General features: G+C 44.2%; 1 protein-coding gene across 3 annotated transcripts in view; it reads right to left on the bottom strand.

The window, feature by feature from the left end:
• The window catches only part of POU6F1 (POU class 6 homeobox 1), a 170,345-nt gene that overhangs the window by 19,022 nt on the left and 135,728 nt on the right, over nucleotides 1-15,595 (bottom strand). For all 3 annotated transcript variants that reach the window (XM_040340840.1, XM_040340839.1, XM_040340841.1), the window contains one exon: nucleotides 6,417-6,564. In XM_040340840.1, coding sequence (XP_040196774.1) covers nucleotides 6,417-6,564 — 148 coding nt within the window. The remainder of the gene's footprint in view (nucleotides 1-6,416; nucleotides 6,565-15,595) is intronic.

Below are 15,595 nucleotides of genomic sequence, written 5' to 3'. Positions count from 1 at the left end.
CCAAAAAGTGTCACTTAGGGTCAGATTTGTCTGCCGCAATGTTGCAGTCCCATTGAAAATCACTAATCGTCGCCATTACCAGTAAAAAAATTAAAATAAAAGTCTCTAAATCTATCCTGTAGTTTGTAGACGCTATAACTTTTGGGCAAACCAATCAATATACGCTTATTGGGATTTTTTTACCAAAAATATGTAACAGAATACATATTGGCCTAAATTGATGAAGACATTTTCTTTGGATATGTATTATAGCTAAAAGTAGAAAATATTTTTTTTTTTCAAAATTGTCAGCGCAAAAAAAAAAAAAAAAAAAATGCAGATACCATCAAAAGAAAGCTCTATTTGTGGGAAAAAAGGACATAAATTCTGCTTGGGTACAACATCCCAGGACCGCTCAATTGTCAGTTAAAGCAACGCAGAGCCATATTGCAAAAAATGGCCTGGTCAGAAAGTGGGTAAAACCTTCTGAAGCTGAAGTGTTTAAAATTGTAAATTTTCTCAGTTTAAACATTTGGATATATTTTCTACATTCTATTGTGAATAAAATATGGGTTATGAAATTTGCAAATCAATGCATTCTGTTTTCATGTAGATTTTACACAGTTTCCCAACTGTTTTGGAATTGGTGATTATATATATATATATACACACATATATATATATATATATATATATATATATATATATATATATATATATATATATATATATATATATATATACACACACACACACACATTATATATATATATATATATATATATATATATATATATATATATATATATACACACACACACACACACACACACACACATACATACCGTGTTTCCCCGAAAATAAGACTGTGTCTTATATTAATTCTGGCTACAAAAAACACACTAGGGCTCATTTTCAGGGGATGTCTTATTTATTTATGGTATGTACAAAAAAGTTCCCCCCCCCCTTTCAGCTCTGGAGTCAGCATTGTGAAATTCTGTAATCCCAAAAATAAACCTTTGTTTAAAGACCTTATAAAATGATGTAATCCGTTCTGTAAAAAGATGATATCATGTGCAGTATATCTCCTTGTGTAACATTATTGTGGAAAATACCTTATTTACAGTGCCGCTTGCTGCTCACATGACCCGCTGGAGCTCTTCTTCCCTACTCCAAATACTGCAGAGGGAGGGGGCCCAAGATCCCCAAAGACGTCAGCCCCACTCTGATTACTGCAGTGGGTAGGGGCTTAATAAAGTTTTATTGAAAAAAAAAAACAGCTGACATCAGCCGGGAGGAGAGGAGAAGAGCTCTGGTGGGTCACGTGAGCGCCCAGCAGTGCTGTAAATGAGGTATTTTCCACAATACAGTTACAAAAGGGAGACACACTGCACATTATATAATCTTTTTACAGAACGGATTACATGTTTTTACAAGGACTTTAACTAGGGCTTATTTTTGGGGTAGGGCTTATATTGCAACCATCCCAGAAACTCACGCTAGGTCTTATTTTCGGGGTAGGGCTTATTTTCGGAGAAACAGGGTATACATACACAGTATCTCACAAAAGCGAATACACCCCTCACATTTTTGTAAATATTTTATTATATCTTTTCATGTGACAACACTGAAGAAATTACACTTGTCTACAATATAAAACAGTGAGTGTACAGCTTGTATAACAGTGTAAATTTGCTGTCCCCTCAAAATAACTCAAAACACAACCATTAATGTCTTAACCGTTAGCAACAAAAGTTAGTACACCCCTAAGTGAAAATGTCCAAATTGGCCCCAATTAGCTATTTTTCCTCCCCGGTGTGATGTGACTCGTTAGTGTTACAAAGTCTCAGGTGTGAATTGGGAACAGGTGTGTTAAATTTGGTGTTATCGCTCTCACTCGATCATACTGGTCACTGGAAGTTCAACATGACCCTGTATGGCAAAGAACTCTGAAGATATGAAAAAAAAATTGTTGCTCTACATCATTGGTGCTCAACCTGTGGCCCTCCAGCTGTTGCGGAACTACAAGTCCCATGAGGCAATGCAAGCCACTGACAGTTACAAGCGTGACTCCTTAAGCAAGAGGCATGATGGGACTTGTAGTTCTGCAACAGCTGGAGGGCCACAGGTTGAGCACCCATGCTCTACATAAAGATGGCCTAGGCTATAAGAAGATTGCCAATGCCCTGAAACTGAGCTGCAGCACGGTGGTCAAGAGCACACAGCAGTTTACCAGGACAGGTTCCACTTAGAACAGGTCTCGCCATGGTCGACCAAAGAAGTTGAGTGCACATGCTCAGCGTCATAGCCAGAGGTTGACTTTGGGAAATAGACGTATGAGTGCTGCCAGCACTGCTGCAGAGGTTGAAGGGGTGGGAGGTCAGCCTGTCAGTGTTCAGACCATACGCCGCACACTGTATCAAATTGGTCTGCATGGCATGGCTTTAGAAGCCTCTTCTAAAGATTATGCACAAGAAAGCCCGCAAACAGTTTGCTGAAGACAAGCAGACTAAAAACATGGATTACTGGAACCATGTCTAAAGAGACCAAGATAAACGTATTTGGTTCAGATGGTGTCAAGCGTGTGAGGCGGCAACCAGGTAAGGAGTACAAAGACAAGTGAAGCATGGTGGTGGGAGTGTCATGGTCTGGGGCTGCATGAGAGCTCTGGGGAGCTACAGTTCATTGAGGGAACCACGAATGTCAACATGTGCTGTGACATACTGAAGCAGAGCATGATCCTCTCCCTTTGGAGGCTGGGCCACAGGGCAGTATTCCAACATCATAACGTCCCCAAACACACCTCCAAGACAACCACTGCATTGCTAAAGAAGCCAAGGGTAAAGGTGATGGACTGGCCAAGCATTTCTTCAGACCTAAACTCTATTGAGCATCTGCAGGGCATCCTTAAATGGAGGGTGGAGGAGCACAAGGTCTCTAACATCCACCAGCTCCGTGATGTCATCGAGGAGGAGTGGAAGAGGACTCCAGTAGCAACCTGTGCTCTGGTGAACTCCATGGCCAAGAGAGTTAAAGGAGTTGTAAAGGAAAACATTTTTTTTCTGAAATGACTGGTTACAGGGTATATAGACATATTAGTTAACTGATTCCTTTTAAAAATGATTAAAAATAGATAAAAATCAATCATATAATGTACCTGTAGTTTTAGTTTTGTTTTTGCATGTTTCCTGCTTCTCTGCTGCACAGAGCCAATACAGGGCAGTGATGGTTTGGAAAACGAAACTCATTGGTGCTCTGGGGTTTTAGACACACAGTAATCACACCTCCTTGATTAGTGACCACAGATAGAAAGCTCCCATGACTTTTTTTATCAGGAAACAGACAACCAGGAAGTGTTCAGAACAGAGAAGGATTACAGCAAAAACGAACAATGAGGACATGAAACCAGGACTGCAGTAAGGTAAAGGAAACTATTTAGCTAAAAAAAAAAATCCTTTAGTGTCCCTTTAAGGCAGTGCAGAAAAATAATGGTGGTCACACAAAATATTGACACTTTGGGACAAATTTGCACATTTACCCTTAGGGTTTTACTCATTTCTGTTACCAGCGATTTAGACATGGCTGCGTGTTGAGTTATTTTCAGGGGACAGCAAATTTACACTCTTATACAACCTGTACACTCACTACTTTACTTTGTAGCCAGGGCCGTCTTTAATATGGTTTGGGCCCATGGCAAACATTTTTTTTGGGCCCCCCTCCAGCTTATTTTGGGCCTGGCTGGTTCACATGTATGTTTTGGCGGTCCTCATTTGTGCAGGCACAGCAGCCCATTGATTTGAATGGGCTGCCATGCCTTCGTTTCCTGCAGAAAAAAGGTGCATTCAGCATTTTAAAAATACAGTTGCCTTGAAATTCATTCTGCTTTTGCACCATGCTACTTACCTGCAGTTCTTGCACACACAAACGCACTGTGTTTTTAAAAGCGTGACCTATACGTCTAAAAATGCAGCAAGTTTGACAGTGCGGGAACTGCAGATAAGTGCTTGATGGGCATAGGCGTGCCGTGTGCGCAGCCTATTACATGAGGCATGTGCTTTTCTTTGCAGGAAACGCAGGCATGGTGGCCCATTAAAATGAATGGGCTGCTGTGCCTGCGCAAATGTGGGCCGCCAAAACACATACATGTGAACCAGCCAGGCCCAAAATAAGCCCATCAAGCAGTTAAATACAGACAGTAATGCCATGTGGTCTGAGGCCTTACTCAGCCTGGACTGCAGGTCTGGTCTGTGATTTAAAGAGTTCCTCTATTTTACACATGGCATGGCATGGGGTCCCATGGTGCTAAAGCAGAATGGACAGACGGTGCTGTGACCCCATGCCATGCCATGTGTAAAATAGAGGAACTTTTTAAAACACTGACCAGACCTGCAGTGAATCATCAAATATTATAAAGACTTTGGGCACACTCTACAGAAAACTTCTATTTACAATATAGATGAGCAAACAGTGACATACCTTGAGGAGCAGGACATGAAGAAGTCAGCCTCGGGAAGAGCAAACTGGAGATGTTATAAAATCACATTCTAATTCACTTTTATATACAAGCAGCACCCAGTGGCAGGAAGGGAGAAGTGCACGTCTAAAGGGAAGCCAGGGGTGCTGTACATTTTAAAACACTGGGAAGGGAAGCAGTACTGTCACTGGCTGCATGCCGCTGATGATTTTCAGCCTGATTTGTGGGCAGCACAGGGGCTTAACGGGCGGCAGGGCCACCATCAGGAATTATGGGGCCACTTACACAGCTTCAGGCATGGGCCCCCTTGAGCAGAGAACCGGGGGGGGGGGGGTGCTGCCGCCTGAAATTGAGAAGCAGGGGGGGGGGGCTGCCGCGAATTTAGAAGCGGGGGCCCTAAAGAAAAAAGGAAATTAAAATATATTTTTTTTTTTAAAAAGGGGGTTGCCATCTGGGGCCCTGGGGACCTCTGGGCCCTTTAATAATTTTTTTTTTATAAAAGTCAATTACAAAAAAAAGGGGGTTGCCATCCGGGACCTCTGGGCCCTTTAATAAAAAAATAAATATATAAAAAAGAAACATTTATAAAAAAAAGGGTGGTTGCCATCCAGGGCCCTGGGGACCTCTGAGCCCTTTAATAAAAAAATAAATTATATATATATATATATATATATATATATAAACAAAAATAAAAAAATGAACATTTATAAAAAAAAATAAAAAAGGGTGTTTGCCACATGGGGCCCTGGGGACCTCTGAGCCCTTTAATATATATATATATATATATATATATATATAAAAAAAAAAAAGAAATAAAAAGAAAAAAAAGAAATAAAATAATATAAAAAAAAATGTTTTTATAAAAAAAAAGGGGGGTTGCCATCCGGGGACCTGGGGACCTCTGGGTCCTTTAATAATAATAATAACATTTATATTATATATATATATATATATATATATATATATATATATATATATATATATATATATATATATATATATATATATATATATATATATATATATATATATATAAAATAAAAGAAATAAAGAAATATATAAAAAAAGTTTTTTTTTATAAAAAAAAGGGGGGGTTGTCATCCGAGGCCCTGTGGAACTACGGGCCCCTGGGGACCCCCAGACCTCTAAAAAAAAAAAAATTGGCCCTTTAATAAAAAATAAAATAAAAATATATTAAAAAAATATTTTTTTTTTATTTAAAAATAAATAAAAAAAAGGGGGGTTGCCTCCGGACCCCTAAAAAAAAAAAAAAAAAAAAATTTTTTTTTTTTTTTTCAAAGGGGGTTGCTTTGGGCCCCCAACAGTGACAGGGCCCTGCGCAGCTGCCCCGTTTGCCTTGTGGTAAAGACGGCCCTGTTTGTAGCAATGTGTAATTTCTTCAGTGTTGTCACATGAAAAGATATAATAAAATAGTTACACTTTTACTGCTCTCTAAAAATTAACAAGGCCTAAGAGGTGTAAAATCAAGGGTAAACAAAATCACTTAAAAGAGAAGTATGCCTAAGCGTTTCTGCCCACACTTCTCCTATGGATTACAGGAGTGCAGTTCATTCTGACGCCACTTAGCCAGTACAGGCTCTGGAAAGATCCCAACTTAAAGTCAAGATCTACCCAGATGCCTCGACCGGCAGCTGGCAAAGCCTCTCAGTGAGCCACTGAGAGCCTAAACCAGCCACTCCCACCCCCCTTCTCACCCCAAAGCTCCAGTGAGCGCTGGAGGGGCGGAGAGCTGGTGACTGACAGTTACCGCTCTCTGCTCAGTGAAGACTGAGTATTGAGCAATCAGGGGCCTTTGATCACTCAGTTCTCATTCTTAGAAGCAGTGGGGGACTGATGCTGCGTCCACCTAGCTAAGTATAGTATTCTTTTTTTTAAAGAAACCTATACTTCTCTTTTAAGTCTCTAAAAATGTGCACAGAGGAGTCGAGGCAGGCATACTTACTTGACACCAGCTGGCCCACTGTTGGGGGCTCAGAAGAGCTGACATGGACTTGGGGAGTTGCTGGTGTATTGGCTGGAGCTGGATTCGCTACAACCACAGAAGGCTGCGTAATAGAAGGAGCAGGCTGGATTTGCTGCGTTGGCTGAAGCTGAAAATAAAATGGTTAACAGATTTTCAAATTATGAAAATAAACCTATTCTTTTTGATCTCAGATGTAAAAATGTCACCATGCCTTTTAGTTAAAGAGTGACAATGGTGAATATAAAAATAAGCTTAATTTGGTGTCTGAAATAACCATGATGCTCCATAGCAGACAACCAGATTCAAATAGTTATTCTTCAGCTGCCATTTTCTAGCGCGAACGTGCATGTGACTGGATGCTGCGGGGCAATATAGATAATAGGATTTTTTGCTACTTACTGTAAAACCACATTCTCTCGGTATAACTTTTGAATGTAGGATAAAGCACCACTTTCAGGAATAGAACACTAGCCAGAAAAAACAACACACCATTGCAGACGACTAGGTAAGCGTCTAGCAAACCTAAAATATAGACGTCTGAAAGCCCAAGATGCACCAAATGCCCTTGCGGAGTGTGCTGTGATGGGGAAATTGGGTGCCTGACCTTTAATGGCATAGGCCTGTACATGGGCTGACTGATCCATTGCAAAATAGTGGCAGAGGCCGCCAAACATTTTTATGACTGTCTGCAACCACAAGGAGGGAGTTCAACCAACAGAAGGAGGCCGTAGCAGACACATACACATATACAGCTTGAACCACATCCAAAGAGTGAGATGTCCTTAGAAAGAGCGCAGACAAAGGGACAGAAAATTAGAAACCACCTTTACAAATAAGTAGGGAAATTGAAAGAGAACCACCTTATCCATTTTTATGACCAAACAAGGGGATTTACAAGACAAGCCACCAGCTCCAATACACGGCAAAGTAGTAGCCACCAAAAAGGTGACCATTTGGGAGAGAGACATCAAGGGACATCTTTAATATTCTCAAATGGAATCTGCCCAAGGATCCCTGGTACGCGTCACAATCTTGACACCTTCCTGTTCTTGACACCAAAAGATCCATGCCTAGGGTGCTCCATCATAGACATATCTTGTAAAAACATCCTGATGCTGTAGAAGGTCAGCCTGGGGCAGGGTTAAGAAGGGGTTAATTGAACAGGGAAGGTACTTCCCCTTCGGACCTGCTTATTGCCAGCTGGGCTGAAAGTGTCAGAGAGGAGCTGTTTAAATAAGGAAAAAGAAACACAGCAGCACGCTGTGTGAAAAGGTCCATTGCTGGATTGTGCACTTGCTGTATGAGCTTAACCACATAAAAGACTTTAACTATGAACTACTGCCTGTAAGCCTGTATGCTGCCGAACTATGAGCTATACCTGTGCGCAGAGCTGTGTGACAAGGCAAGCCTGTTAACGTCTTTTGTTTGTTTTTGCCAGTTTGCTGAATAAAGGCTGTTCACCCCTCTAATTCCCTACAAATTGGTGGAGGTATGCAGGCAGTTTGAGGTGTACAGGCCAATCCCATGTCCTGAGTGAAAGCTGCACAGGCCGTGAAGCCTTCAGAACAAGGCATGTTGGAGCTAATTAAACAATTAGCAATGGCTAATGCCCAGGTAGTCGTGCAACAGGAAACAAACCGCTTACTGCAGGACTGCAAAAGGTTGTGACCCAGCAGGCTGAAATTATGAAAGGTGATCCCGCTGTAAAGAGTGACCCCTGGAAAGCAGTGCAGCGGACTATGCAAAAGATGACAGCCACAGATAACGTAGAAGCTTATATGGCAATGTTTGAAAAGATTGCAACAAGGGAAGGACTCCCTGAGAAAAACTGGACGGATGTGCTGGCTCCTTTCTTGACTTGCAGGCCTATTGTGATTAGGCCTCTGAATCAGCATGGGACTATAAACTGCTAAAGGCAGAAATCCTAGCCAGGCTGGGAGTGACTGTGGCTTTAAGGGCAAATCATGTTCATGACTGGCGCTTTGACAGAGCTAAGCCTGCCTGTGTACAACTGTATCATCTAATGCACCTGTTCCAGGATTGGCTGAAACCAGAGAAGACCACCACTCATATTGTAGAGTGAGTTGCACTGGATCAATTTTTGTGTGGTCTTCCTAAAGAGCTGCATCGTTGGTTGGCTCAGTCTGAGCCTCAGTCCCTGGATGAGATGGCTGCTGCTGTCGAGCGCTACAGTTGTGTGGAAAGTGTCCAGGAGAGTCAATCTATTACCAGAGAGCTGGCCCGTTCTAAGGAAGTGCATTCCAGCACCAAGATGGCACCTGGTTGAAGGCAAGGTGTCTGCCTGGGTGCCTGACTCTCCTGCTAGGAGCACCCTTACGTCAAACCCTCCTGAGAGTCGACAGGGAGAATGGGAACCCCATGAGGTTCGCTGTTGGTTCTGCCAACAACTGGGTCATATGGCAGCCCAGTGTCCAAGTTGGGAGGAGCCAATGAAATGTGACATTGCTCGACATGGCTCTATGTTTGCTTTTGCCACTGGTCCAATGAACAATCTAAGCCCGCTTGAGAGTGTGGTGCGGGTTAATGGGCAGGAGGTTGTAGCACTTCTTGACTGGAGTGGTCTCTGTACATGGGGTTGTCAAGGACTATCCAATGGTCCATGTAACCCTTTCCACAACCACAGGAACTGCTACACTGGGAGTTGGGGTGATCCCGGGGTTACCTCATGATTTGCTAACTGGGCGAAACTGCCCCCTATTTTGGGACTTGTGTGAACAAAAAATCAAAGGTTCATTCAGGGGCCCCCCCTAAAAAGGAGAAACCCCCCATGTGAAATGTTAAATACTGTGTTGCAGGAGGTAAACAGTAAAGAAATCTGTCAGATGTGTGAACCTGCAGGAGCTGACCTAGATCCCCTGGAGGTGTTTGTAGGACTGGAGGCGGAAAGTTCTCCCTCTGGGCCTGACTTGTCATGTTTTGGGGGCTCCCGAGTTGATTTCTTTGGTGCTCAGAGGAGGGACTTCCCTTTAATCCCCACCAGGGAACAGGTCACATTGTTGAGTGGTGAGCCACAGCATCCTGCGGATAATATGCGCTCTCCCTGAGTTGCTGTGCATCATAATCTATGCTACATGATAACCAAAAATCGCAAAGTGCTTAAAACGTGGGCATAAACCATTAGCGAGGACCCAGAGGGGGGTTACCAACCGGTCTGCCAGGGTCAGAGAGTCTAAACCTGGGGATCAAGTGATAGTGGTTGAGCCTACTGTGGAGAGCAGGTGTCTCACAGAGGGACAAGAACCCTCTGAAATAATAGAAAAGTTTGGCGCTGCTCTCAGTGGTAACGAGGGTAGAATCTGTGCTGGAGATTTTTTACAGACGATGCTACCGGACGACCACATTGAGGACTGCCTGGCTGGATTCGAAAACATGGCATAGTTTAAAAGGTGGCCCAGAAGCCATTGGGCTGAATTGGTGCAACAGCTCCTCACAGAGGAGTACCAGGAAGTGTACCGCCTAATGGAAACTGATAAAAATTTTAGGTTTACAGCAGCAATCCGGTTTAGAAATTGTGTGGATTCAGAGTAGGAAGGGGGCATAGACCTGGGCATGTGCATTTGGAAAAAAAAAAAAGATGCCCTTTCCCAGGCCTATGGCCATTGTGGTATAAATTGTCCAGACCCCTGACCTAGAACGGGTGGGGGGAGATATGTTGAGGGTCAGCCTGGGGCAGGGCTAAGAAGGGGTTAATTGAAGAGGGCAGGGTATCCTTCTTCAGACCTGCTTATTGCCAGCTGGGCTGAAAGTGTCAGAGAGGAGCTGTTTGAGTAGGAAACAGAGACACAGCAGCACGCTGTGTGAAAAGGTCCATTGCTGGATTGTGCACTTGCTGGGTGAGCTTAAAGCGGAGTTCCACCCAAAATTGGAACTTCCGCTTATCCCACTCCACACCCCCTTACATGCCACATTTGGCATGTAATTTTTTTGGGGGGGGGGGGGAGTGGGCTTCAGGAGGAGTGGGACTTCCTGCCCCACTTCCTCCTTCCGCCGAGAGGCTGGTTAGGCGATTAAGCTTAATCGCCTACAGCAGCCCCTCCCTGTAGGCGATCACCTAGGACACGTCACAGGTCCTAGGCGATCTCCTGTCCAATCAGACGGTGCAGCGCCGGGCCGCGCGCGCATGCTGTCACGGCCGGGTGCCCACAGTTGAAATGAAGACACCGGCCGGGGAGGGGGGAAGAGGAGCGGAGCCCCGGCTGGCGCGTCGCTGGAACGCTGGAGCAGGTAAGTGTATGTTTATTAAAAGCCAGCAGCTACACTTTTTGTAGCTGCTGACTTTTAATAAAAAACATAAAAATTGGCTGGAACACCCCTTTAACCACATAAAAGACTCTAGCTCTGATTAGAGCCATGAACTAGTGCATGTAAGCCTGTATGCTTCCGAACGGTGAGCTGTACCTGTGTGCAGAGCTGTGTGACAAAACAAGCCTGTCATGACTTCTGATTTTTTTTTTCAGTTTGCTGAATAAAGACATTTTTCTTTTACTGGACTGTCTCTGAGTCGGCCGTTCACCCCTCTGATGCCCTACAATGCACACCACTTATCTCTGCCTGCCAGTTCTCCACGTGGTCAACAAAGAGGAAGGAACAACTTGCCGCTTAGCAGAAAAGGGAACCAAAGCCACCAGAGAAGGGAGGGCTTGAGCAACTGTCCCATACAACTGTGCATACAGAACTTCCCTCGAAGACAGAAGCCATGAAACCTATAATCTGCATCCAGCAACTCGGAGAGGCCACCTTTAGGACAGGAACAGCTGAACCAGGGACAGAGCCCAAGATCTCCTCCGACAGAAGAAGTACTGTGGCCTGAATCAATCCAGAATCAGACCCAGACACTCCAACCATATGGGTGAAAACCAGGGAGGACCCCTGGAAGTACAGAATCCAACCAAGCAGCAGAGTGTGCACAGCAAACATTAGGGTGTCCAGGCAAGGCAAGAGATGAAGTTGTCCAGGAAAAGATTTCCACCGAATTCCCCACAGTCTCAGTGACACCAGGATTGGAGCCAGTGCTGTAGCAGGAGCCAGGCGAAAATGGAAGGGTGCCAAAATGGTAGCAAATTTCCCCTACAGAGAATCGAAGAAGAAAAAAACAAAGTCATGTAGATACGTATGCTTCATGATGGAAGAGGCTGCAACGGAGTAAACAGGGACTATTCTAGAAATTTGGACAACACAAAAGCATTTAAAGGCCGAGAGGACCAGATACAGTGGGTCTAGAAAAGAATCACCCCCTTCAAATTAATCACATTTTGTTGCTTTGCAGCCTGAAATTAAGCTTTTGTTTGTGTAACTGCATATGGGAAACAGTCCTGCTTCTAACAAACTTTTTCTTCGCCACTCCAGCCAGAGTGGGTGTAGTGCACCTGGACAGGCTTCTCTCACAAACCTGGCAACCAGAGTGTCACTCGGACTCGGGATCAAGTCTCTGCCACAGACCCTCCCAACAGAATGGAGACAATTATGGTCCAGAATCCTCTCTCAGTAGATTCAGCTCCCGGATCTCCTTCAGGTAGTTCTTTGCAAGTTAGCGACTGACAGGCGATCAACTTCCAGCCTGTCAGATCCCAGGTAGTCCCAGATGAATGGACAGACCCCTCCTGGAACACCAGCCTCGTGCTTGGTATTCCCCGGACAGGCTCCTCATCGTCCAGCCTCCTCCAATTGGACGGACAGTTCGGGACCCCTCCAAGTTAAGGACCCAGTCAAACGCTGGGCCCGCACAGCAGATCAGTTGCTCCGGGCCAACGTGGTCCCGAAACCAGGAACACTGCTACCCACGCACACCCCGGCCAGGAGGGCCATATGCAGGGGTGACATGGAGTGGCCACCCCAATGGACGGCGCCACACGAGGAAGACGAAGCCCTTGGTAATGGCATCTGCCCCTTTATACCCCTCCCCAGTATGCACAGCGAGGCAGCCAACCCCTGACTGGCCGCTAAGGAGTAGTACTCAGAGCACCTGACCCCACTGCTGCCACCTGCCTTCTGAAGGGTGACCGGAGTCCCCGGACAAAAGGTCAGCCCACAGTACAGCCAAGCTAGAGCAGAGACCCGAATTTAAACAATCAAACCAATTCAGAGCCAACTATTTCTCTGAATTCTCCCCCTAAATTTAACATAGCACCGGCTCTGAAAGTACCCCGGCGCTACAGATATAACACCAACATGTCAGAAAAAAATCAATAAACAGAATCATTAAGTTGGAAAAAGGATCACCCCTTGTGTCAGTATGTTTTTTAACCACTTTTTGCTTTAATTACATCCTTTAGTCTGCTGGGATATGTCTCTACTAACTTTGCACATCTCAAATTTGCAATATTTACCCACTCTTCTTTAAGGTCAGTTAAATTTGATGGTGAGCGTTTGTGGACTGCAGTCTTCAAGTCATTCCACACATTTTCAATAGGGTTTAAGGCTGGGCTCTGACTAGGCCATGCAAGGACATTCACCTTTTTCTCTTTCAACCACTGTATACCAACTCTTCAGGGGAGAATGCAATGGTAATGTCAACTGCATAGATGTGAACAGAGGATCGAAGCTGCTCGAGATGTCTGGCATGGGAGCTGAGGTAAAGACATGTGGACAAGACGGAAGCACTGTGGATTCCCCAAAGACACTGTGCAAGTATAGGTGACAGTGAGCTAACACTTTTTGTTAGTTCACAAAGAACTGGGAACCAAAATCACAAGTGAATGCTTTCATGTAAGGTGCGGTCAGAAAGGTCTTTCTGGCAGCACTATGTGCTTACTTAGTGATTGGTCGCATTCAAAGTCCCCCTGACCAAAATTCTTCTTCTTCCAAGGGTACCTTTCATATGACAGAATGCCTCTCAGCCAAAGCAGAGGTGGAAGACTGTGAGCAACCAGCTCGGAGCTGACTGGTCATATGTGTCCCCTGTGAGGAATACTCGCAGCCAACCCAGTGCATAGCTAAGGGCCTGCTTGCGCTGGGGTTACCAATGGATCTATTCTACGGTATATTATCCAGCCTGTTGCCCACCTTAAGGATCTCTCTAGAAACTCCATAGAAAACAGGGAACTAGGTCCTCACTCTCATTAAGCTGCCTAACGCAGATAGGGTGTTTAGCTACCAGTTAGACTCCATTCACACCTGAGCGTATCGATTAACTGGCTTTTTATTAAGCTTTTTTTTTTGCAGCTTTTTAAAAGCATTTTAGAAGTGTATCACAAGCTTTTTACAGCTTTAGGCATTTTTGTTCAGCCAACAGAAAGCACTAAGGGGAGGAGAGGGAGAGGAAATTAGGGGTGGAGAGCTGCTATTTGAGCATTTTAAGACCGTTTTTCTGCCCAAGTCAGGTGTTTCTATTGAATGGGGCCAAAAATGCTTGCAATCTGCCAAAAAGAAGCTCATGTACTTTTTTGAGCTTCAGGCGTTCTGCTTCAGGTGACAGAATGCTCATATGTGAATAGGGGCAATTGAAATGAATGGAATTTTGCTTGTTGGGCGTTTCGGAGCTTCAGAGCTGAGCATCTTACAAGCTGAAAATCGCTTAGGGCTGCCCATAGGCAGTGCTGTGTTCTTTTTTCTGCCTCGTGTCCTATTACTGAAGTTGGCGCTATAACCCTATGGTCAAGAATGATACCGAGTTGTGTCCTTCAATGAACGTAAAATAAATCCTTTTTCAGACACATGCTAATTGAGGACATGGCTGGCTCATTCTTCACAACAATCCAAAGAACAATTAAGGCCAAACTAAAGTGTCCTTTTTAAAAACTGGAAGCAGGCTGGGTTTTTATTGCAGGAGAGACATGCAATGTCTCTCCTGCAATAAAATAAACCTACATGCCTGCTCACAGTCTTCTTAGAATGTACACTCAGCTGTGCATGCATTCAGGCACAGATCCTGTGTTCACAGGAGTCATGTAGATCTACGTCATGTCTCCCAGCAGTCCCCCCACTCGTTCCTGACTCCCGCACGCGTGCCCGGCGGTCGCGATCACCGCCGGGCAGCCGCGATCGCTCGTTACAGAGCGAGAACCGGGAGCTGTGTGTGTAAACACACAGCTCCCGGGCCTGTCAGGGGAGAAATGCCAGACCATCTGTTCATACAATGTATGAACAGCAATCAGTCATTTCCCCTAGTGAGTCCACCCCCCCTACAGTTAGAACACACCCAGGGAACATACTTAACCCCTTCCCTGCCCCCTAGTGTTAACCCCTTCCCTGCCAGTGGCATTTTTATAGTAATCAATGCATTTTTATAGCAATGATCGCTATAAAAATGCCAATGGTGCCAAAAATGTGTCAAAAGTGTCCGAAGTGTCCGCCATAATGTCGCAGTACTGAAAAAAAATCGCTGATCGCCGCCATTACTAGTAAAAAAAAATATTAATAAAAATGCCATAAAACTACCCCCTATTTTGTAAACGCTATAACTTTTGCGCAAACCAATCAGTAAACGCTTATTGCGATTTTTTTTACGAAAAATATGTAGAAGAATACGTATCGGCCTAAACTGAGGAAATAAATCGGTTTTTTTTTTATATATATTTTTGGGGGATATTTATTATGGTAAAAAGTAAAAAATATTATTTTTTTTCAAAATTGTCGCTCTATTTTTGTTTATAGTGCAAAAACTAAAAACCGCAGAGGTGATCAAATACCACCAAAATAAATCTCTATTTGTGGGAAAAAAAGGACGCCAATTTTGTTTGGGAGCCACGTCGCACGACCGCGCAATTGTCAGTTAAAGCGATGCAGTGCCGAATCGCAAAAAGTGCTCTGGTCTTTGACCAGCAGTATGGTCCGGGGCTTAAGTGGTTAAAGAGAGGATGGCTTCTACAAATGGATAATGATCCTAAACACACCACAAAATCCACGGGGGATTACATCAAGAGGCGTAAACTGAAGGTTTTGCCATGGCCTTCACAATCTCCTGACCTCAACATAATTGAAAATCTATGGATAGACCTTAAAAGAGCAGTACGTGACAGACAGCCCAGAAATCTCAAAGAACTGGAAGACTTTTGTAAGGAAGAATGGGCAAAGATACCTCAAACAAGAATTAAAAGACTCTTGGCTGGCTACAAAAAGCGTTTACAAGCTGTGATACTTGCCAAAGGGGGCAGTACAAGATATTAACTCTGCAGGGTGCTCAAACTTTTGTAGACGCC

This window comes from Rana temporaria, chromosome 2 (genome assembly GCF_905171775.1).
Source record: "Rana temporaria chromosome 2, aRanTem1.1, whole genome shotgun sequence".
Taxonomy (NCBI): domain Eukaryota; kingdom Metazoa; phylum Chordata; class Amphibia; order Anura; family Ranidae; genus Rana; species Rana temporaria.
This window is presented reverse-complemented; position numbering and strand designations above follow the sequence as displayed.